The following is a 25679-nucleotide window of genomic DNA, read 5'->3' as shown; positions in this document are numbered from 1 at the left end:
CGTGTTGGGTACTCTTATCTTTAGTCGAGTTCTCATATACACCGTGAAGTTGTTGTTTAAGGGGTTTCAATGTCATGAGAACAATGACTCATGGCACGGAGCAAGATCGAATGTGATACGGTCAGTCAGTAGGTCGCTCGCAACCGCTTGGGCGTGGGGACAACACTCACGCACGATTAGTTATGTTCTAGCTAGAATTAAGTAACACTTTAGTGCAAATAGTTTTAATTAAAAAGCTGAATTAAAAAGTGATGTGAAACTGAAACTATAAGTGCTGTATTCGCTCAATATTTTTTACTAACACAAATCTTACAGAAGCCTTGAATATTAAAATTACCTAAAATAGATTACATGTTTTCATCGTAGTTTTCCTTGGACCTAACTATATTATCTAAGGTAAGTCCGATTACAAATTCCCATTATATTTTCCCTGAGGTAGAGTAACAGGAATATATATCAATTAAACTTGCGTGGGTTTTAAATAAAATTCGTTTTTATAAAATAAATATATTTTTATTTTGTTATATTTCGTTAGAAAAGGCGGTAGGGAGGTTTTCATCGTTTGGATCAATATAATTTGGCGTCGTGGTCCGTCAGTTGTTTTAGATCGATAGACTTGTAGTAAAGGTTTTTACGAGGCTGAGTAAAACCGGCAATGTTATGACATCACCGTGACCTGAACCAAGGACTCCGCGATTGACGGCGCGTTTTTTTATGCAGTTTTTTTTTTGTTTAAGGTAACTGTGTATATACGTAATAACTGAAACAATTATCTTATGTGAAAATTTAATGCGATAATTATTACTGTTTGTATTTTTACTCAGTCCTCATATTTCCGCTAGTATTTTCCTAGTACATGATTTAATTAATTAGCCTTTTAGTAAAATCAAATGAGCTTGGTAATAAAATCACTAAATGATTCATTGCCTTATCGTTATTGGCTTATTGCTATTAATTATTGTCCATTGTTTTTACAACTAGTAAGACGCAATATATCATTAATAGATGAACACATTGTGTGGCTCGTACTTTTAATGTTTATTTAAAACGCTGCATGCTCTCGGCGAGTGTAGAGTCACCTGACTTAACATTATTAAACCATTAAACTATACGACAGCGTCTATTTCACAAGCCGATGCTATTTTAGTTCTGGCTTCAGTACCAACGCGTGGCATACATGCCGCACTAAACCACTGTGTGCACACAGTGCAAAAATCAGTAACACAAATCGTGACTGCCCTTGAAATGCCGGCCGAATGTTGCACAACCCGCGAACCGAGCGGTCATTGACCCCGCTCACAGCTGGAATTCACTCCCCCACAGACTGACGCGACGTATTCCCACTTACGAAAATCACCGTCTTTTGTTCGTCAGTTTTCACGATGTTACGTATACAAATAGCGTGCTTACTCGTTTTGTGTCGCCTCAAATAAAATTGGAACTGAAATCGACGAACATCGAACCCCTGCCAACATTTATACAACACTGTCTCACACATGTTTTAATGATTGCGTTAAAAGGCATGCGAATAATTAAATCTTTTAAATATACTTTCCATTTATAAATAATAGGCGGCGGTCATAAGTGATTCATCTAACGTTTAATTAACCCCAATTACAACAAAAACTTTACGTCGAAACAAAAGCAAAAAATTGTAAATACATAACAAACTAATTGGCATTATTTATACCGAAAAACACTTTTAGCAAGCAGCATACTTTCTCCTGCAATTGATATTAATTTTATTTAAATATGGTGTCTAGATTCGTTGCCAATTTAACCTCACGAGTGAATTCAACTCTTCATTTTCCGCAAATACATTCGCGTCTATTGTCCTTCTATGTTTTCTACTCAATGAAATACGAGTATATCGTTGCGTAATTACTATCTAGAGGTGAAACGGTGACATTTCTTACATAACATTCTTATTCTATGTGCAATTTTTTATTCCCCATTTAACGGTCGACGAAGTCTCTGACTAATACATTTATTCAATCTCGCCTCACTATAACATCTATATAATTTTTCTGCACGTTATATAAAGAAACGAGTAAGATAAACTGATAAAACAAACACGTGTTTGACCTTCCTAGTTGTTATCACTAACGCTACAGACAGACACGTCTCGTAAGCGATAATCTGTTTAATTAAGGGCTAATAATAATACTGGCTTTTATTATAAAGTGCAGATAATAGATACCAAAGCTGATATTACGCCAACGTTCTGTATTTTCTGCGATGCAGAATTGAATATCGAGAGCCCGGTAACAGTGAATTCGCTTTTGTTATTTTTCAAGATAAAAATCGTTGTTATGAAAAGCTGAAGACTACACATGCTGACGGCGTACTTTCGTTGGGTGGATAATGGTACGTGAATGTACTGGATTTCTGCTGATTAAAAATCCCGGTATCGTTTTTGCATTGTCTGGTCGTCCAAAAACATTGGACAACGTCTCTTATTTTATTAATCCTTATTATTCGACATCTCCAGTTTTACTACTTTCCTACTACTATTATTAAGGGGAAAGTTTGTAAGTATGGATGTATGGATGTTTGTTACTCTTTCACGTCAACACTACTGAATGGATTTGAATGAAACTTTACCACAATATAGCTCATACATCAGAATAACACATAGGCTACAATTTTTGAGGTTTCTAATGTGAGGTCGTAAAAAAACACATTTTTTGCGCTTACATTGCAAACGCTGACTGAATCCTACAAGATAGATAGAAGGCAGACAGATAGATAGAAGGCAGGTATAAATTATAACTTATATCTTCTAACCACGCGGACGAAGTCGCGGGCAACAGCTAGTTTTCCCATATAGTCTTTCACATACCCATTAATAACGCTCTTTGTTTTTCTCTTACTGTTTTTTAATTCACTCTCATATTTTTCTAGTTACCGCGACTGCTTTTATAAAAACAGTATTGTTATATTTAAGTATGTGTTAATGCCTGAAACTTCTTGTTCTAAACCAGCATAAACGCAAAGCGCTGCAGGTTAATAAACTTACAGTTGAATCGATCTAATAAAATGGTTTAAGCCTTTGCGCAGGGCATACAATTTCAATATCTGTTAATCTGAGGTTTACGGTATTGCTGTTGAGTTAGTGTCATTCATAATATTTTCAACAAAGCGTAGGTATTTTAGCTTCTTTGCGAAAAATCTATTTTTTCTCCAAACGGTTTATGTTGCATCAAAATTTAATCAAAGGCCGAATAATGTTGGTTTGAAGGCTGCTTTTCTTTTATGCCATTATTCTATTTGAGGTTGCCCTCGTCGTTTTTAATAGTATTTATCCGCTATAGGGAATAGGTACTTCTTTATTAAAACTACAGTGTTAAATATTTACAGTACAATCATTTGCCTGGGGGGTACATAGCGGGCTGCCTTTTGGCCATCCTAGATTAATGCGGTCTCTCTCGAGTCTCTAGCGACCTTTCAGTCAAACCTCTTTGTTTATCTGCCTATTTACAATATGCTTCATTTTTTATGTTACTTAAGATACTCAAATATGGAAAAAAATGCTAAGCAGTAGATACGCTAAGCATAATAATTTTGCCGTGTCGAATGCTTAAGTATACCTACTTCTTACCCAACCATACAACATTATGTTTACGGCATGGTTAGTAATCTTTAATACCTACCATAGCAACTAGAAAAATATATGACCTTAAACAAATATTATACGTTCGTAGAAATACGATTTGCTTGAGGAAAACCTCGGAGTTTCCTGAAATGACTTGACTTTTGATGAGTAGCAGGAACTTTTTCCTGTCTCTATAGACTTTCTATTTATTTCCTTAGTCCAATTCCAGAACAAAATACTCATATTTATATTTTATGCTTGAACTGCCCCTTCTGGGCAATTAGACCTAACTTTCCACTCTGCACACATTTTGGTTTATAATAGAGATATGATCCTTTCGACAGCTGCAAGATTTCACATGGTTTCATGAACAGAACGTACGGAAAACGCATTTATCAAGATGAAGATAAACACTTTTGTATTTGTATACAAAACGGTTTATTCCCGCAATGTTTGCAGTGTTCTGCAATTGGACAAGGGCATCCCCATTCAGAACTACATCTATGTACATAATGTAGAATAAACCAACAGTTTTGTACCTAGTGATGTATAAGACATGGAAAATTATCACATCCCGTCATTACTACGGGTTCGCTTCACGCGAATAGTAGTTATTTAGTTGTTCTATACTTCTGTGATTGAACAAGATTGCTTGACGTGCCCCAAGATCGATTTTACCCGTACATAACCCAGTGACCGTGACCGGACTGTTATCTATTTCCTACTCGTGTGTAAGGAAATTATCTTAATATGAGATTTCTTCCTGACGTAATAGTGTCGAAATTCCAAGAGATAAATGAGTGAGTAGTTTATTTTTGGTGTCTTTACTATCTGCGTGTGATAATGATTTTAATTTTAGATTCACTTCCTTGATTTGCATCGTCATTCAGAAACTGTACGGCCATGTAGGTAAACGGTGTAATATAACGAAGCGCGAAGATAGATTCTATACAGTAAGTTGCAAATTGTAGAGTGTGTATGAAAAAAACCAGGCAATCCTTAATGGACTCATTATAAATGACTTGCCAGATGTTATTATGATTTACTAGCTGTTGCCCGCGACTTCGTCCGCGTGGTTAGAAGATATAAGTTATAATTTATACCTGCCTTCTATCTATCTATCTGCCTTCTATATATCTTGTAGGATTCAGTCAGCGTCAGAAACCTCAAAAATTGTAGCCTATTTGTTATTCTGATGTATAAGCTATATTGTGGTAAAGTTTCATTCAAATCCATTCAGTAGTTTTTACGTGAAAGAGTAACAAACATCCATACATCCATACTTACAAACTTTCGCCTTTATAATAGTAGTAGGATTCAAAGGTATTTACGATAGTATTTTATTTTTTTATCCAATAGTCACATGTATTTTAATCATTATAAGCTACAAAACCTACAGCCCCTTGATTGATCGGAAAATATTAATATATACTGTGAGAAAACCTAAAAGCTATATCGAAGGAGAAAGGAGACATCCAACACACACATACATACAAACGTTTCCAAAAACAAAGTTCATTTAAAAGGGCAATACCTCATTAACTGATTGGACGTTTACACCTATGAGTAGTGATACAGTCATGGCCTCACTTGCTAGTGAGTAGGTACTTAGGCAGTGTCGGTACAAGGTCTCAATTCACATTCAAACCTCGACGCATGCCGCTATTCAAGTCCGTTAGCAGCAAACGTGAGACCATACAACATAAACAAATAATACGAGGATGAGATAATTCTTGAAGCGTGTGCCGTTGGCCCAAATTGACAAAAAATCTATCGGTCTCTGACGAGAGTAGCGAGGAAAACTGAATACCTACAAACTTAAAATAAAAGTAGGCCTATATTAACATTTTTTATTTTTCTCTTATTTTAGAGCATTCAAAATTATTGGCCACAAATAGACAAGCATAAACATACAGCCTTTTAAAGCGAGCTCGAGATAAATTTTATCGTAGAATTTACATTCTCACATCGGTGTCCCCACCTTCTCTCTTACTTCAGAACGCATTAATGTTATTTTCCCAGACCATTACCAGCTAGTGCATATTCTTTAACACTTGTATATTTTCTTCTTATAGACTCTTCGACCAAAAACTCTCAATTTGATCGGGTCGTTGACTTCTATCACGTGCTACAAGATAAAGCGGACCTACTACCACGTAACAATATTTCGAATGTGGAAAAGAGAAGCCGCTTTACGCCGTGTTTTGTGCTGTCACGCTTCCACGACCCTCAATAGACCCTCAGGGCCCCGATTCTGCAATATACAATGGCCGATAAATGAACGGCCATTACAAATAGCAGAATTGGGGCCCAGGTCGACTAAAAAGTGCATTTTAGACAATAGAAAATATAGAAATCTAACTTTTTCAGCTCCACATTTTACGCTTTGTTACCGACACGACGATACCAACGATAAAGTAAGCTGTTATTTTTCCACTAACAAAGTAATAATGTTAAGTGTTTGAAAGCTAAGTGACATTTTTAATTTAATCTACGTAGGTAGGTAATACAATTTTCCACATACGACGTGTATCTAGACGTAGACGTATGAGGGAAACAATTTGATTGATGAGCTGTCTGGTAGAGCACGTTACTTTGAAGTTAATGAGTACCTTGGATTCAGTTTTTAAAATACTTTTGTACAATAGAAACTAATAAAAATAAGTATATGAGCCAATATATGATTTAATAAATTTATTTTCTTACATATTTTTCCGAACAGGAGTCGCAAGTACTAGATATTATTTGTAAGACCATGGCTCTGCGGACATCCTACTTTACCCATTTAGTTTTACCTTTAAAGAGTTATGACGAGATGCATCAATTCAGTGACTTTTTTCGTACCGAACGCTACTACGACCTATCCTCGTTTCAAAAAGTTTTTTTTTTAATAATTCTTGGAAAATTTAACCAAGATCCAGTATTGATACCCTTTAATCTCTAACAAAGAGCGCGTGTCTCTTTGTCTGCTTGGATATTGCATACAGAGACCTAGATAACAGCAATCTGTGCAAAGGAAACACGTCCGTTAGTCATTTTGCAAGTACCTACTACATAGGAAAGTGACGAAGTGACTATCGCACAAGGTAACCATATCTCAAAATTTTGTTGAGTTGTACTTAGATATTATCAAGTCATCATACTTTGCGGAAATATAAGTTTGAAATAGATAAAGATCTACGTTATCAATTACGAGTAAAAATTGTATTGTCTAACGTGATTTAGCATTATTTTAAACGATTTCTTCGTATTGTTTAATCCTTGTGTCGTTGGGGGTTTCACAAACATTAAAGAATCATGCTCAAAGATACCCGGACTCGGGACAAGCATTCGTGTATCACACAAACGTTTGTCCTCCGTGGGAATTGGACCCCTACAAGTTGCGCTCAGTGAGTTTGGCGAATTGTCCTCAACATCTTTCACTTCAGAATACATATTTCATTAAAAATGCGTAAACACTGAATCAATTATAAAAGATCACTTTAATGATGATGGCCACTTTAATGACTGACATAACAACTATGTGGCATATGCAACACACATGCCAAGTTATGAAGACATACAAAATCATGTTTCTGAAAAACAAAAAAACACGTGACATATAACAATACCTAAGTAACATAATAAGGTGTACACTTAATGGCATCCTTGCCATACGTCCCCCTTCGGGCTGTAGTTACATTTGGTAATGTTATTAAAAAAAACGCGCTGATTTTCTTCTGCTGCTCTCAAGTGGGAAACGGGATCTTCTATGCCGTTAAAAATACAGTGCATTGTTCAACTCCCTCTGGTTAACCTTCTATACGATAACATATGTATACACATATAGAAGGTTAACCTAAGCCTAAGGTTTACGTATGTAAACCTGAATATGTATGGCGTGCAGTTAGTAGCAACAACGTAATGGGTAACGTTTTATGACCTAACAGTACTTAACAGTGTCGTAAAACTCGTGCGTCTAACGATAATGAGTTGAAAGAGGATTACGTTGCTACACTGAACGGATAATAATACAATGGATAGCTGGATAATGTAGTTAAGCGACTATGCCTTTGTAAGCCGGGGGAATCCTCATGGACACCGGCTTCGTTAGGGGAGGGGACGGTAGTGTGAGACTTACTGACTAAACCTGAACCTCTGTAGAGCGTCATCCGCGCCTTCATGTCGTTCTACGACAGTGGAAGCGTAACGTGCGCTCCCTGCGCGCAACGTGTCACTGCAGCATTGGTTCGATCCTCCCGGAGGACAAGCATTTGTCTGATCCGTTGAGTCGGGGTGTATTTGTGCATGTATCTTGAATGTTTGTAAAAACCCGCGCGACACAAGGATAGGAGTTCAGTAGTTATAGGGTTCTGAATCATACCTACCTATATTTTCGGCAATCTTTTTCTGTGAAAATGTATCAGGGAACGAACCCGCGTCTCTCATCACCCTATCTGCGCACGCGTAATCAGTAGACAAAAATATCTTGTCATAAAATAACCAATATAATTAACAATATAGATACATATGCCCTGATAACAGACCACCGTCGTCAGTCCTAAGAATCATGGTCAATGAGCTATAACCCTTGCCGTCGACGCGTGATTACACCGTGATACATTATCTATCTATAACACTACATATATGTATAATCGCATGCTTTAATGCTTATAGTAATGTCACTTCAATTGTTATAGTAAACCTTGAAAGATATAAGTTGGGTTTGCAGTATTAGGTATAGACTGTTTATTTTTTGTGCGGTACCATATTTGTGTTGAGATAAGCACTTATTTGTCTTGCATCAAAATCGGCTTAGAAATTCAAAAGTCACGGCGGAAAAAGTCACTCGGAGATGAACCCGGAAAAACAATGACTCTGAAAGTTCATTATTGATATCAACATCTTTACAAATTAATGGGTTATCATTTTATTCAGACTTTGATTTACAGTAACGAGTTCATGTTTGATAAGAGATGAAACAATTGATCTTAGAGTGTATATAGTACCAATAATATTTAACCGTTAATATTGTAATAATCTAATCATATAATAATATTTCATGACGTATAGTTTAGCCACGAACTCTTCACCTACCAACCACGCTTTTGTCATAAAGTGACATCATTTTCATTTAATACCTGTCGTTACGTTTGCAAAAGATAAGATTTAGCTCACATACAAAAGCGTAGACTTTCCTATGCGTTATCACGAAATTGTGATAAATCAATCAAGTGCAGATATGTGACGAAAATGATATTTTTGGTGACTGTACTGTGTAACTACGCGATAACGCTGATAACGTTTAAGAAATAAGGCTGAGGTAATAGGTGCATGTACTGAAGAAAGCAACGTGAAATAATAGCTAGGATTTACTAGTATACTTATCGTAAGTAGGTAATTAGTATTTACTAAAATAGATTTTGGATCTATTATTAAAGTTTTTACTTTTGAGGTACCTATATTCTAATTTACGTAGGTAATCCTAGTATTTTTTCTTTAATATTTACCCATTAAAATAAACTCTTTTGTGTTTAGTTCGTGTTTCTATGTGTAGATACTAATTGCGTTAGAGTTATGAATGAATGGAACTACAATTAAACTGACGTACGTATATTCATAAGGACTTATAAATACTCAAGCACTAAATCGCTTATCGATGAGTTAATTTATGAAACCAATGACGTAAAAAACTGAAGTGTTCTTACGTTATCAAATTAATCAACGCAATTATTAAGTGGTCAATTCAAATTGATTGATACAAACTTGGCCCGTTATACTATTATAGATAAGACCTATGTAGCTACAATTTACTAAAAGGTTGCTTGCTTTTCATGGCTTTAGTACTCATTAAAGCTCTGACTGACCTTTGACTTGTCTAACCTTTAGGTACTTGGCTTGTCAAAGGTCGGAGTAGCTTCGAAGTATCATGAACATTACGAGCTATTAGCTTAAGTTTAATCCGCGATGTAGTTTATTCCAAAGAGGTTGTATAAGTCTCGTTATTATTCATTCAATTGAAGTATACTCCCCAAAAAAAAAACACAACTTTGCTCTTCTTTCTTGCACTAGATAATATACAATTCTAGGTGTGAGATTCATATAGACATGATTTGCGTTTCTAGTCTAGTCAATAAAATATTCTTGAAACAGAAGGTCGTGTTCATTATTACGGATGACGTTAAATACACACTTTGATATGACATTGCTATAATTATAGAGTCACATGCAACCGTGCGGTTTCTTATTTCAATCCAGTCACTAGGAAGGTGTAAACAAACGACTATAATACAGCCTTCGTGCTTAAGTTAATTGATTTGACGATAAGAGGGCGATGGAGAATCGATTTAAGTATTTATTAGTGTTATAGCTATTAATATATACTTAAGAGTTATTTTAATTTAAAGGTATGATTTGTTCGAGTCCATTATTTTAGGAAGATCTCAATCGGCTTGAAACCTAACATTTGACTGTGCTTATTAGCATGAGTTTAGACAGTGACATACGAATGAAAGGCGCTGCTCTACCCCGCGTAGTGTTCTACCACGCTTCCAGTTCCTCTTTAAAGCATACCTATTAGCTTAACTAGGCACAGGTAACCTTAATAGAAAAACATGTAGTAGGACGTTACACTTGTTACCTAATTATAACAAAAATGAGTATTTACAATGACATCTTTCCTTTACAGAATAATGTCTCGCAGAAGATTGCTTATCGGTGGCGCGGCAGGCGTCGCGGGCGCAGCTCTCGCCGCCTGGGCGGTGGCGGCCGATGACACACCGGCGGTATGTAGCGAGGAAACCCTGTATTATCTAGTCTATAATCCAGTAGGGGACTAATGGCCGTCTAGTGATACAGTCGGATAACCTCCGTTGTAATATGAACGGTGTTAAATGTAGAGTTCCACTCAATCTCCGGCACTGCTCAAATAAAAGCAAGTTTAAAAAAAACGACGAACGAATACTTTCTCTTGCATTTGCTTAAGTTGGGATTGTTGCTGACCGAAATATACCTGCATAGGGAGTATAGAATCCGAAGTTTAATGACCCGACAGTAAGGCATCTCCGATTTGCCAAAAAGTATTTTGGCTCTACATTACCTATTTCAGGGTTTGAGCTATGCCATAGCAACGTCTAGTGATACAATCTGCCAAACCTTTAATTACTTATTATCAGCCGATTGTAATACCGAAAACGATGGAAGTTTCTTAGATATAATCAATGATGAAATACTATTTTTTAGTATGTAATGCTTAGTAATAATTACATAATTTGCGTAATCAACACTAATTAGGTCATCCCTCAGTCATCATTACTATCTACTTTCAAAGATAAGTGTATTTGGCTCGTGTGAATATTTCATTCATATCACTGTGTCAATATTTTCTTTATAAAAGAAACTAAATGATTATAACTCCACCTTTGAGTTTAGAAGAGATATGAACTTGTTCACGATAGACTTCGCTGTTACTCTTCCAAAACTGCAACAGTTCTTTAGGACAATATACTCGCCCTCTATTGGCACCTAACTAAATAGTTTTACAAGTATCGTTCTTTCAACAGGAATGGTACAAACCAGCGACAGTTTCAGCGAAAACCGAGCGCAAGAAGCGACCGCTGCCGTCGCGCGCGTCCCAGGTGGCTAACCTGCAAGCCGGACACACTTACGATATCCTCATTGTGGGAGGAGGTGCGACCGGTGTTGGCTGCGCCTTAGATGCCTGCACTAGAGGTTTGTATCAACCATTCTCACAAACTACTAAACCTAACGCGGCCCACTGCTGGACATAGGCCACTCGCTTCTCTTTCTGCCGCATCCAGTCCAAGCCAGCTATATTTTTTTTTTATTGGGCTGGAGGTAACGCCTCAGATACCTGCATTAGGGAATTATAACCTTCAAAATATTGATTAGAAAACCTTGCCTTTTGATAAATTCTTAGAGGATGAATTTTGGTCAGTCGAGAATAAGATGGGTCGGTAATAGAGGTCGAAGGTCGAAGAAAATGACAAGTAAAAAGGTGGTTATGATGATATGAGATCATTATGTAGTGACTGCCATTATGCAGGGACGTAAATTACTAACCGTTGCAACTTCAATCTTGTTGGAGCTATGAATTTAAAGAGTATAAGTTGTATCACTGTAAAATTAACTGACGAAAACCCCAAACGCTAGTCTCAAAGAGCTCAAAGACTAATTGATACATATTAAAAAAAAAAAGATCCTCCTCGTTGTGAAATTTGGTCAATCATGTTATAAAAACAGTTAAGTATCTGATGATTTTTTCATTCTGCGTAAAAGATCGGAAAATGATATAATAATCAATATTATTTTGACAAACAACACGTTCGAATATAATTGATAATGCAGATACCATTAGTACGGGCACTCCCATTAAGATATACCTATTTAAACCTAATAGCATTATCATCAGCAAGTATAATACCTAGCTAAAGAATTAGTATCATTTGAAACTTTAACTGACACTGTCAAGAACTTATCTCACTCAAAACAAAATCCAAATTTAGTTCCTAAGTTGAACGTCATGTACTTTGTCTGTCAGCTTCCCTTAAATTATCACTAGTACTTCTTAGGTATCTTGGACTTAAATACAATCCGCAAGGGAAAAGATCAAAGCATCGGCAAGATTTATTTGGTAATATATTACGTGGAATTATCGTCAATCCTCCACAGCCGTATGCAAAAAAGACCTAGGGGCTCGTTAGTGACGGTCTAAAGTGTATTTTTGTAGAGCATTCCCATTTAAAATAATAAGACAACATGTCACATAGGGTAACTTTTGCTTTGTACCATCTTGATTCTTTGTAATTCTCAAGTCAACGCATTACCTAAATAACTACGGATTGCAGATTGAATAGCGATAAGAAAGCCTGGTAAATTGTTCCGCCTGCTAACAGTTTCGTCGGTGATAAGCATGGCAAAATGTCGAGGAAATCGAATTACTTAATCTGCAATAAGTAGGCATAATGGTGTATTTCCGTAAAGGAACAATGCGAAATAACTTTAGCTTCTTTGTTCAAAAATCATGGTACTCAGTCCCTGTACTATGAGCTCTTGAAGCCAGACTTTTGTTATCGTGAGGAGTGAAACCAGGCACTACACTGCTTATAACGATGTCTCGCTTCCACAATACTAACACTCCTGCTTTGAGAACATACATACCTACCTACTATGTGTCCAAGATTATCTTCTTGTTTCTAGGTCTCCGAACAGCCCTAGTCGAAGCCGATGACTTCGCAAGTGGCACATCGAGTCGTAGTACCAAGCTCATTCACGGCGGTGTGCGGTACCTACAAAAGGCCATCATGCAGCTGGACTACGACCAGTATAAGATGGTGAAGGAGGCTTTGCACGAGAGAGCGAACATGTTGGAGGTCGCCCCGCATTTGACCAGACCTCTGCCTATATTGTTACCTGTATACAAGTAAGTGTACTTAATGCGACAGAATCCAGGCGAAGGTATCACTTGTTCTTATAAAGAAAAAACTACGAAAACCTACAACTTACTAAAGATGGTATTTTATGAGCAAAACGAAAATGACCATATTTCCGATAGAGTCAAAAATATAGTAGGTTGATTTGTGATTCTAATTGGTTTCCTAAAACCATGATGGCGGCCACTAGACTTTCAAATAAAACTGCTTATTTCATAGTTTCCATTACAGCTAGGACAGAACCAACATATTTTCTTTGATCTCCCATATCTACATAGCTACATGTTATTCTCCAATTCAGGTGGTGGCAAGTCCCATACTACTGGTTTGGTATCAAGATGTACGACGTGGTAGCGGGCGACAGGAACGTGAAGAGCTCGTACTATCTCTCCAAGAAGAACACTCTCGAACTGTTCCCTATGTTGAAGTCAGACAACCTGTGTGGTGGCATTGTGTACTATGATGGTAAGTGTGTGTGTTATTCGTACTAATATATAAAGTAAATTTAGAAGGTATTTTAATCCTGAGTGAATAAATTCCAGGTCAACAAGACGACGCGCGCATGAACCTGGCGATAGCTCTGACGGCGGCCCGACACGGCGCCACCATCGCTAACCACGTCAGCGTCACCAAGCTCTATAAGACCGCTGGCAAACTCAGCGGAGCCAGGCTAAAGGTAAACAACCACTATTTCCGCCAAGACTTGTGTCGTTGTTTCCATTAGGTACTTGAGATCCCTGCGAAAATAATTCCTTCATATAATACCCACCATTATTAAATCAGTCTGGAATTACTACTTTTGCTCTTCGGCCTGTTCGGTGCACTTTCCATCGAAGAAATAAGCCAATTTAAAAACCAAAACTAAAAAAGCTCATTATGTGCTTTTGGACAATTTACAAATGACTACCATCAAAACCGCGATAAAAGGGATGGTTTCCCAAACTTTGATCTCCGGAAATTCTTATTCTTAATCTTCATATTTTAGGACGAGATGACTGGCAAGGAATGGGACGTGAAAGCTAAGTGCATCATCAACGCGACGGGTCCCTTCACCGACGGCATCAGGAAGATGGATGACCCCACTGTCAAGGACATCTGCTGTCCATCATCTGGCGTGCATATCGTGTTGCCTGGATACTACAGGTACAACTACACTTTTGATGAATGATCCAGAATTTACTACCGCCTCTTTTAGTCAAATTTACAATTGGGAAAGCGAAACACCGCTGTTGGTATAAATGGTTCAGAGCGGCATCTAATTTTTACACATGTAATACTCAAATGGTACGTGCTGGTGATAGTTCAAGATGGACACGCAATATTTTTGCCACATGTCTGCTTTCTTGTTTATTATCCGATATCAGGTTATAAATAGTACAAAATATCGAAGCGAGAAATTTTTGGGTAAGTTATCATATAATTGCTATAATGATTTTGACAGGCGTTTAAGCAACACCTTATTAAGTACTTAAGGATACTTATAAATGAATTATATTATCCTTCCAGTCCTGAACACATGGGTCTCCTGGACCCGGCTACGTCAGACGGCCGTGTGATCTTCTTCCTGCCATGGCTGAAGGGCACCATCGCTGGTACCACAGACCTGCCCTGCAAGGTCACGCACAACCCCAAGCCCACTGAAGACGAGATCCTCTTCATCCTTACCGAAGTCAAGAACTATTTGAACCCTGATGTTGAAGGTAAGAAGGATACTATTTGGTAGTACAATTTTAAAATAACAACATATTTTGTTTTTTAATTACTCTGCATTAAAACATGATCCTTTTTTTATCATTGGGAAATTAGGAACTCAACGCACAGAAAAACAGCTTTTACAACGATTACTACATTAAAATCCATCTACCAATCTTATCGATCAATTAGAGCTACTATTTTATAACTGTTCTAAAAAGTAAAAACCACTTTCAACTCCATTTTTTAGCTCTTTAAGCACCACATGATATAGAAAAATTGAATGTAGAGTAACTGTCAATTTTTTTATTATTCTTTATTTTTTGACTCCAAATTCCCCTCTCGTCTTTATGACAATATGTTGAGAAGTGTAGACTGATAGTAGTGACTGTAGATATTTTGAGCCCATTCTTCTCCCTATCATTGCAATCACCCGAAAAGAAACATCAACCCAACAATCTGTTTACATTATCAGTACGTCGTGGCGACGTCCTCTCCGCGTGGTCGGGCATCCGGCCGCTGGTGTCGGACCCCAACAAGCCGGACACGCAGTCGCTCGCCCGCAACCACATCGTGCACGTGTCGCCCGCCGGCCTCGTCACCATCGCCGGCGGCAAGTGGACCACCTACCGCGCCATGGCCGCAGAGACCATCGACGCTTGCATTGAGAGTTAGTATACTTGTTATACTATTATACTTGTTCATTCCATTTGTAAGGTCGTATAAACCAGTTTAACTGAATTACGCGGTAAATAGGATGTGAAAGTCAGATGTTCTGAAGTTAGAAACGACGCTATGAAAAGTTTTGCAGAATATTGTAGAGATAATCTACAATCTTCTGCATTCTACTTCATTTATGTGGGATAACAATATGATGAGTAAGGGTTTAAACCCAGTGCCGTTCTGACTTATGGCTATTAGACAGCAGACGTTTTAGGAATAGGCCCAAAATAATTATTGCGATTTTTTATGAATTTCTTTTTTAAATCATCCTAAACGACGACTAGCTACAACATAGTTATGTTACCTCAAGATATAACTATTTCATTAATCTAATCGCGTATTATTTCAGGCGCCAATTTGAAGCCCCTGTTCAGAGAATGCCAGACCGACGGCTTCTTAATAGAGGGCGCGCACGGGTGGACCCCAACTATGTACATTAGATTAGTACAAGATTTCGGTTTAGAGATGGAAGTGAGTATTACTATATTGTTGACTATTTAAGGATGGTTTTTCTTTGACCTTAGTATAGTATATTAATGAACATAAAGCGATTATAAAATTCAAAAGTCGGAGCTAATATTACAACTTTTAGTAAGCTGTGACGTCACGGGATTAAGAAAAATCCCAATATCCATATAGTCCCCTACTCCCTATAACTGAACAGAATTCATCATAATTAAATGAAACCAAAATTACAAATTAAATTGCATCCTTATATATAATTAAACAATCATTAATGCCGTGAACTTGCTACATTTCCAAATGTTTCAGGTAGCACAACACTTAGCTAAGTCGTATGGTGACAGAGCGTTCGCAGTCGCCAAGATGGCGGCGATGACTGGCAAGAGATGGCCTATCATCGGAAAGAAGATCCACCCTGAGTTCCCATATATCGATGCTGAGATTAGGTGAGTTAAGCATTCTGGTTCTTGTAATTTTCTTTCGTTTTTTGCTAGGTACCTTAAGATTGACTCTGGCTAAAGCAGTAGAAGGAGCCCGCGGTGTTTTTAGTCGGTGGAAGTCCGATATATCCCCACGCCGTGCCCTCGACGTGGGTTGAAGTCATTAGAGTATTTCAAACCTTATTCTTTCGTTAACATTATATGTATTTCGCAACACATTGATAGGTTATCATTAGCCTTTCCCAACGAAAGTCTTAAACTCGTATTCTAGAACAAGATATAAAAATTATATAATAAGAGTCTTGCTGTGAGTCCTACGAAAGTAGAAGTTACGCTAATCGTAGTTCTCGCATTCGGCTTTTTGTCAGTCAAAGAAAGGCAAAAACCAAATTTCCCGATAAAATAATCACTTGTAACATTTTGGTTGTAGGTACGGTTGCCGCGAGTACGCCTGCACGGCAGTGGACATGATCGCGCGGCGCCTGCGCCTGGCCTTCCTCAACGTGCAGGCCGCGGCCGAGGCCCTGCCCACTGTGGTCGACATCATGGCCGAGGAACTCAACTGGAATGAGGCTGAGAAGAAGGTATGACAATTGGGAGTTTTGTAATTGAGATTCATAAGGGGCTCTTCGGACGAATGCTGGATATAGGTCTTTTTTGAGGCATTCTTTTGGCCGTCTTGCGTTTTACTGGCTGACTGGCCTGTTAGTCTGGTGTTTACTTGTTTAGTGACCCTGTCTGCTATACCGGAGGACCTTGTCTGCTATATCGATTCCTACCCGGGACAAATGTTTGTGTGATGAGCACTTTCATTTGTTCCGTGTTTGACTGTAGTTTATCTGTATTATGTATGTGTTCATAAATATGTATTTTTATCAGTTGTCTAGTATCCATAACACGAGCTTTGCTTAGTTTGAGACTAGATAGCGTTGTGTGAAAGTTTTGGAATATTATATTAAGCGAGATACCAGAGTAATAGATTAATTTTTAAATGCATAAAAACAGAGTAACTTTAAATAAATTTATCTAATCGTTGCTAATTCCAGAAACAAATCAAAGAAGCCGGCGAATTCTTGGCCAACGAGATGGGCCAGATGGTGAACCGCGCCAGTCGCGACAAGATCCCGATCAACCTCAGCAAGGACGAGATCCAGACCTACATCAAACGGTTCCAGATCATCGACAAGGACAGGAAGGGCTTCGTCTCTATCAACGATATTAGGAGGAGTCTTAAGGTATGGCCTCATCCTTGAGGGTGCCTTCAAACTGAAGGCGAGGTGCAATCCTAACTTGGTTTTGAAGTTATAAGGAGTGCGTGTTGTATGATAAACATGGGAGAAATATCAGGCTAAGTCACCTATACAAAGTAAAATCTACATAGATGGCGCTCTGTTAGTTTAATCCAAAAAGATTGAAGAGGAAAAGTATTGCCCTGCAGTGGGACGCTTGGTTTTAAAATTATAAGACATCTGATGCCAAAATTGAACCTAAATTGAAGAATATGATTCAATAACACGACAGCTCCTAACCTAGAAAGCAGTGAAGACTATACAATTCTACTTTAATTTATAGATCTATAAATGCTTAAATTGAGCAAAGGAATTAGCAATGTTTATATAAAAACTATTATCCATTTAACGATCAATGACTCTAGGCAATGGGCGTGAAACCTACTGATGCGGAGATAAGCGCCATTTTGTCTGAGATTGACGTCACGTACCACGGACAGCTGGAGTTACAGGACTACCTTCAGGTAGACAGTGGTTATAAGCACTCGATGTGCTTCGCTGGGTTTCATCGCTGTCCACGTCTTATGGGTCTAATCTCTTAGTTATGTTGCTCTTGAATTATGGAGATTTTTTACGGACTTAACTTAGCTTGGGAGACTACTTGTAAGTAAATTTATAGTCTTGTAGCTGTGGAAGAGAGAGTGCTGTACCCCAAGTAGTAATTAGAGTCAATACTATAACTGTAAGGTTTTAAAAGTGCTGGGACAACGGCCTATTTGAAATAAAATCTTTTTGGTTTCGAGTTAAAGCTAAAGTTTCGTTAAAAATATCTCCATAATTACCAATTTTTATGTTAATAAGTTGCACAGAATCTTTGTTATAGAAACCTTAACACAAGTCTATTTCCATCACTAACCAAGCAAAAGGGGGGACAATGATCAACGAAAACTATGGGACGAAACACTAGTGACATTTCTTGAATCGTTTCCGCTAACTGAGTAGCCCAAAGTATGTAAATGACAAGGCTCAGCGACAAACAGCTACTTTCATTAGCGGTAACGTATATAGAGATGTCAATAACTGTCTTTTGGAGCAACAAGTTTTATAGCAAAGATTCGTTTGAGCTTCGTTCACCTGTCGCGTCCACGCTTGTTGATGTGGGGTTGGTGTCCACAGAACTACGGCGAAGAGGTCACCGGGGAACAGTTGCACGAAATTCTGAAAGAAATCGACACTAACATGAACGGACAAGTCGAACTCGACGAGTATTTGCAGGTCTCTATCCTGTTTTAACCTTTGAGTGGTTTTTGAGCTTTAATTTCATATTTATTTATTTATTCTTTTGTATTTTTTATGGATTTACACAGCAATCCAAATTCTTTTTAATTAATGTAATGAAATGTTGTGTTTTACTTTTAAAGTTTCTAAAATAATTGGCATGAAGCACGTATTTTCAGTTCCAAATCTTAAAACATTGCATGTGGAAATCTATCAGGCACTAAAAAATAATGCACGATCATTGTCTGTAAAGTTTAACAATAAAATAAAGACATGTTTGACTACATATAAATAAAATTAGTCAGTACATTCGTTAGCTCGGTTTGGCGCCAAGTGGGTCAAAAGTAATTTTCTTTTTTGATCTCTTGGCACTGTCTCAAAGAATTTGCTGTAACATTTTTCGTAGGCGCATGTTAGCTTCTAAGATTCATAGCGTGCCATATTTCAAACTAACAAAGTAATCACATTATTCATCTCACAATATTATTGATCAATGCTACTTTAATATATTTTATAATTGTGTTGTTTATATTATTATCATTAATGAAAGGCTTGGCTTAACTGTGCATTTAGAGATATTTTATGTAAGGTATTTTGCATGCTGTTGGTTTTTGGTACCAATATTGGTAAAGGTAGTTTCTAACGAATGAGGTTGAGGGGTACAAGGTAAGTCAGTTATTTTTATTTAATTTCTTCGTAAAATTATCTTATACAGGAGATACTATCCTGTTTTTTCAGTATATCATCAGTTAAACCACTTTTGTAATTTGGCTTGAGAACTACAAAAAAGAAACAAATACTATAAAACTTTATTAATTTGCAACACTTTTCAACAATTTGAACCTTGTCAAAGCCATTAATTGCAAAAAAATGTTATTTTCACTCAATTTTTGTAACTGCGACCAGTAATAAAAAGAGTCCAGTTTCATTTCTACCTTTTTTCTTTGTACATAAATTAACTCTTTCCTCAACACACAGATGATGTCAGCCATCAAGTCTGGTCACGTGGCTTACTCCCGGTTCGCGCGCATGGCGGAGATGGAGGAGGAACACCACGAGCAGGAGATGCTCAAGAAGAAGATCTCCGTCGAGAGGAGTGGCGGTGGCTTGTAGACCTCACGTGGTAATTATATTCAATAATTAGCTACCCTATTGCCTCAACCTTGTGGGCCTCAAGCCTTTGAGGCTCATCCAGCAAGCGGCGGTGGGGGTTGAATAGAACGCGTACCACGAAGATTAGCTCGAAGTAGTTAACACAGCATGTAAAACTGAATAACGCGAACATACACAATGTGTCAGGCAAAAACGAAGTTATAATTTAATTCTAGTAATGTGCCTTTGAAGATTTTCAGTGATGTCAGAAAAATACGATCACGATCCCGAGTCTTCGCATATCTTAACCCCCAGTATTTCATTTTTTGAAGCTGATATGATTTCTAAAAAAAATCTTTAAATTTGCTTTGATAGAAAATAAGTTCAACTGATTTCAGTTTTGTGTTTTAAAAAATTGTGCACTTCGTCATAATGGAGCTGGTAGCGTTCCCTCACCAAGCTATTATCACCCATATCTGATTTCTAATTAAAGTTTCTATCATTTCAGGTAACACCATAGCAGCAAAGAACGCTAAGCAGACACAAGTATTATTTCTCAAATGTAGAGTACAATTAATTGCGGTTCTTTAAATATTAATTCTTTATATAATTTATAAAATAAAAACTTCAGTAACTAATTAGGTACATCATACGTCCTATATATTTGTTTGAGACAATGATTTTTTTGAATCATTTTACGAAATTTGGACAACAAGAAAATATGTTAAACATTTTGATTATTGTTCCCTAGTTTTAAGAACAACGGATTTGATGTGATTGTTTATTATAAGACGATTTATTTATTGTTTTTTTTTTTATTATACAAGAATTTACTTTCAAATACCGACATACGATATTTATAATTTGTTATTTAGGTGTTTATGTTGTGATATGTACTGCTATAGCACCTATTTCTAAAAGATGTTAGACCTAGTCAATTATTTCAGCCTAAAATCCAGATATTGTTATTTCTCTTGTTTTTATTGTCGCTGAAGCTTGCCTCTCGACACAAAATGCGTTTCACTTGTAACGTCCATGCTAATATTTCGCGAAAAATATTTGAGGGATATCAAATCGACAATTGCCTATCGACCCTCTTATCGAATCTCGGTGTGGGCGAGACATAAGATATTACACTTTTATTACAAAACACTATCAAATGAATACCTTTTACCATTTATTTAAAGTTCTTAATGTGTTTATTGTGCAAATAAATTGATTTTAAATCGAAAAGTGACTGTTTATTTTACTCTAGTTCTAAGCTTTTCTGTAATTTAGCTGCAGACTAGTCCACTCGATCTACAAAATCATCATTGCGATGCTTGAATGGTTCTTAATGCCTTCAGATAGGTAGGTACTTATCACCCTAATAAGGCAATACGACAAACAAGTCAGATACCGAGGTATGTTCTTCGATGGTACTTATTTCTATTTTGATTTTCCTTATCAGTCTACTGAAGGTAAAAGCTGGCAATTTGAAGGCAATTTTAGGTAGTGTATTAATTTCAATAGGGAAATCTTAAAAATAGACTTTTGTCAGTACCTTCTGACAGCAGAAAATCTGTACCGCCCTAAAATTTTAATTAGCTCCTTGTTTGTATAATGAGTTATCATAACCATTATGGGATACCTACAATGAGGAAAAGAGGCTTAAAACAAAACATTTATCTATTTCCGTATAATTACATTGGACCTTTTTGTGAATCGAACTAACGAAATTCAAAAGAACCCGTCCAATTTACGAACGAAAATTAGACATTATCCCACATTCATGAAATGAAAACAATAGCTACAAATATTATTATAATAGTTGAAATAGTGCAAATTCACCATAGACAATACAATATCACCAAAATGAATGAATGAACGTAATGCAAAAAATCATTCTGTCAACACATCCAGTAAAATCCAGTTTGACAACAATTCAAATACTCGTCGAAGGGCTCGGAATCCGTTCGTTCGGATTAAATATCGATCTGAAAATCAATATACGAGTTCACCATACATATAGGACTAGCATTGAACAACAAGTGACGCTCGCTCCCAACATTCGAGCTATTCGATACGAGATTTTTGTATCTTAAAGTTTCTTGAGAAATGTCATGCGGTAAGTTTGGATAGACCTCGCGTCAGGATGAGTTGGCGGGAAAGTTGTAGTTTGAAATGAGTTGGCGGGAAAGCAACACGGCCTCGGGCGCGGCGTAGGGCGGCGGTTACGCCCCCGCGGCTGTTGTCGCGGGCGGGCGGTGGGTGGGCGCGTCTCTTCCGCGTTCTTATAAATTTTTAAGTCGGGATCCTAAGGAGGCATTACTCGGGCAGGGGTTTGCCAAGTAGTTCGAAAGCTGTTATTATTATAAATATGGGTTAAAAAAGTACTTGATTGACAAGTACTAGTTACAATAAGATCTTGAATTAATAAATAAAGAAGAAATTCTATCGAAGATGATCATTTTAAAGCGCTAGCAGTAACTCAGTCACTAGCTTGTTGTCATATCAGCTTTATGTTACGCTGCTTATCTGTCATCATATTGCTCACGGCACCTTGTAATTAGGTACTCGGAAAACATACACGTGTACAATTACCACGAGGATAATAAAATTCATGAGGCGTGCGCTCGTGTATTTTAAAATGACATGTGCTTGTGTATACAAAAACTCGAATGTCCGTATTAGGTAAGCAGTTCGAAAATGATCAGGCACTTTGTTGGGTATGAGTAATCGACAAATTAAGCATAATAGTGATATCTACGCTTATAAAATAACATGGATAATTTATTTTTGAACATTTATCTACTTAACGTCGCACCGCTACGGTATAAATATTGGAAAATTATTCATGGCACTCGATAATAGCTTTTCGCTGCATCATTTACAAATGTAATTTAATTTTAAGATAAGATTTGAATCGATTAGGAGTTGTAAAAAAACAAAAATTCTAATTCCTCTTCAAAGCAGGCAGAGAGCCCGATACAAAGGAATACACCTTAGTAGGTAGCACCATTCCCAACAGTGACTACAAAGATGTGTGAGAGATATTAGTGAGAAAACATTCTATACCAAGTTGTTTCATCACAACACGCGATCGTGCAATGATAGGCTTTACGTAATACAGTTCTAACAAAACCGCGTAAGAAATCATCGAAGCCCAAACATTCGAGCCGTGATTAATGGCACCGTACATTGAACTACCACTGAGTGGGTGGGGAGTCGCCCACTTACGTTCATGCTGTTTTTCATCTCGCGCTAGGCACCAGATTACCAACTATAGATTGAAATCTACTTCCATCTTAATTTCTTCAAAATGTAAGACCAGTTTGCAGCCTCACTGAACACAGTGGTAAGCTACTATTACCAGCGAAAATCAATTTTCAATACACAGGCCTTGTTTTCGTGTCACACTGGGTCTCTTGGTAAGACAAACCTGATATCTTTTCGGCAAAGGTGAAACATATGTAATGTTGATGTGCTAATTACAGAGATGCAGCATACCTCGTAAGAGCTAGGGCGTGTCTGGGCGCGGGGGCGGGTGGCGCGGGCGGTCCGGACCGCCCACCGTTACTTCCGTTTCCGTATGCCCATGAACCCTACGGTCCTTTCACTGCAATTGCAAGGACCATCCGATCGACCTTCCTGACCCTTGTAAACTTCAAACTGGTTCGAACGGTTGTATAAAGGCTCTTGCGCAAGGTAACTGGAGCCGCTCAGACGTATTTACCTGAGTTCGGTTACGTTAAAGGCGTGATTAAGATCTGCGCGCTTCACCCACGAGCCATTCCTTTTCTGAAACATGCAATGTAATGCATAGATGTGAACATATGTAAATGGTACGACTTTGATTCCGACTGCAGACTCATTTTTTTATTTATTTATTTGTTTAATAAACTCATTTTGAGTGTGTGGCATAATCATGACATGAACATGTCACAATCATACTACCCAATTTATTATCGTCTGACTGTAGGTATGTGATGGCACATCGATTGACGGAGTTCGTGTTCGCGTTTAATGAGTTTCCGCTATTATTAGTCAGTCGAACGGAAGTTAAGCTTATTAATGATACTGGTTTCTATAAATTGGCACTTACAGCTAAGTTATCTATTTGAAGAAGGGGTGTTGTTGTATTGTCAAGTAAATTGCATAATATGCAATTTATTTTCGTGACGAAATGTCATATACCTACACAAATCTGCAAGCTTCTAGCCGACACTTTCTCATTCCGAAATTCTCCAAAAGTTGTAATAATTGGAGAAGCTTTGATGATAAAAAATGATTCTTCCTCTTACTTACTAAATTAATTTAAAGTCCATAGTGACTTAGTTCTGAACCAAAATAAACACGGAAACCTGCAACTCACATATCAACATCTTATACCTGCAGCTTATGCGCTCTTCGTTTCTTAATATTGTCATGAATCATGGTATAGTATGCATTATAATAAATTCTTAACAATCGCTGTCAAACTGAGTTGTGGGCGGCGACAGCCACCAATCTCACTCACTTGTAGGTTCCCTGACAGGTGTGATTTATGTTACATATTTATTTACAACTTGTTCACAGGTATACTGAGCACTATGAACGGTTAGAACGGAATGGCGTTGCTAGCGACCCATAATTTGAAAGCTAAAACATATCTCCAAAAATCTTTGCGTAACCCCAAATTGAGTAAGACCTATATCGTAAATTATTTTTTATACTTGTACCATTGCCGTAAACTCTCCACCTCCATAACGTAATGCATTCGCCTATAGACATGGGCGTAGTCGGGATTTGAGAGGAGGGGGGAGGAGCAAAATATATAATCATCCCGAATGTACATTTACTTCTGGTGGTCACAACAGTAATCCTTGTTACATTAATGTTCCTCATCACATGTCTATCTTGTAATCGACGCAGACCCAAGGAGCTTGATTGTTTCTTAGTAACGCCCCCAATCTTAGCATTAGTCACATCTGATAGCGTTTTGAGGAAACTTTGTGAGGACTCTTCTGCTGTCATTTTGTAAACTCATTGAACTAAGCTATTCAAAACTCTAGATAAAATTGAGTTTGATAAGTAGTTCCATTCAATTAAGAAGTTTTATTCATATCCTTGTGATCTAATAGACGTGTATATTTGGATCCCATATATGACAGTTCACACGCATCTGTCTCACTAAGAATCTGCGAGGTTTGGGCGTTGCCAGGGGGAACGAGGGGTGCACTAGCTCCCCTAATGCACGAACGGAAACGTATTGTGACACATTCAAACAGAAACTAATTGCGCGTAATATCTGACTTAAGTCGATGATCCGAGTATGATTTCGACGACTTAAGATACCGGTGTCTAGGGAAGTCATTTTACCTGTTTTTATAAACTTAACTAGGATTTTTACTTGGAGGTAAAAGTAAGCAACCTGGAAGTGAACGTAGCATGAATTGGTCAACCTATAGCGTGTGCAAATTTATAGATAAGTGTTATTACGATACGTAACACGCAATCTATGTTATAAGTTCCTGCCTACATGCTAAGTATTTGTCTTTAATACGAATTGTACAGGCTTGGCACCGGAGAGGAAGCTATTAATCTTGATTAAAATCTTTGGGATAAAGTTACGTGCGCATGAACTTGTTTAAAACTACTTTTTCAATGTTACGATCAATTCTGCCTACCTTGGTTGAGTTTGCCAAATTTTGGTTTTGACTTGGGTAATTGGGTTATGAATATCCATTTTGTAAATTTTTATACACAAGCTTTTGTA

At 37.4% G+C, this 25679-nt stretch overlaps 1 protein-coding gene across 3 annotated transcripts; it reads left to right on the top strand.

The window, feature by feature from the left end:
• Positions 1-114: 114 nt before the first annotated feature.
• Positions 115-21175, top strand: LOC113493170 (glycerol-3-phosphate dehydrogenase, mitochondrial). 3 transcript variants are annotated; one of them, XM_026871007.1, is made up of 16 exons: positions 115-396; positions 10263-10359; positions 11137-11305; positions 12794-13016; positions 13328-13491; positions 13569-13702; positions 14012-14169; positions 14533-14726; positions 15194-15388; positions 15791-15912; positions 16213-16349; positions 16774-16927; positions 17390-17578; positions 18749-18847; positions 19829-19973; positions 20451-21175. In XM_026871007.1, exons 2-15 carry the CDS (start codon positions 10267-10269, stop codon positions 19961-19963), a joined length of 2166 nt encoding a protein of 721 aa, XP_026726808.1. In that variant the 5' UTR covers positions 115-396; positions 10263-10266; the 3' UTR covers positions 19964-19973; positions 20451-21175. The 3 variants fall into 3 exon arrangements, with proteins under 3 accessions (XP_026726808.1, XP_026726807.1, XP_026726806.1); XM_026871006.1 differs by lacking the exons at positions 115-396; positions 18749-18847 and adding exons at positions 4223-4395; positions 17998-18096; XM_026871005.1 differs by lacking the exon at positions 115-396 and adding an exon at positions 4229-4395.
• The last annotated feature ends 4504 nt before the right edge of the window (positions 21176-25679 follow it).

The sequence above is a fragment of the Trichoplusia ni genome, chromosome 4 (assembly GCF_003590095.1).
Source record: "Trichoplusia ni isolate ovarian cell line Hi5 chromosome 4, tn1, whole genome shotgun sequence".
Taxonomy (NCBI): domain Eukaryota; kingdom Metazoa; phylum Arthropoda; class Insecta; order Lepidoptera; family Noctuidae; genus Trichoplusia; species Trichoplusia ni.
Note: the sequence above shows the minus strand (reverse complement) of the source record. Positions and strands in the feature narration are given on the sequence as shown.

Excerpts from the sequence above, each read along its gene's own strand:
- LOC113493170 (XM_026871006.1), top strand. The coding sequence starts at position 4,346 with ATGAGATTTCTTCCTGACGTAATAGTGTCGAAATTCCAAGAGATAAAT. Across the intron at positions 11,306-12,793 it reads CTTAGATGCCTGCACTAGAG|GTCTCCGAACAGCCCTAGTC; the intron begins GTTTGTATCAAC and ends TCTTGTTTCTAG. Across the intron at positions 13,017-13,327 it reads ATATTGTTACCTGTATACAA|GTGGTGGCAAGTCCCATACT; the intron begins GTAAGTGTACTT and ends TCTCCAATTCAG.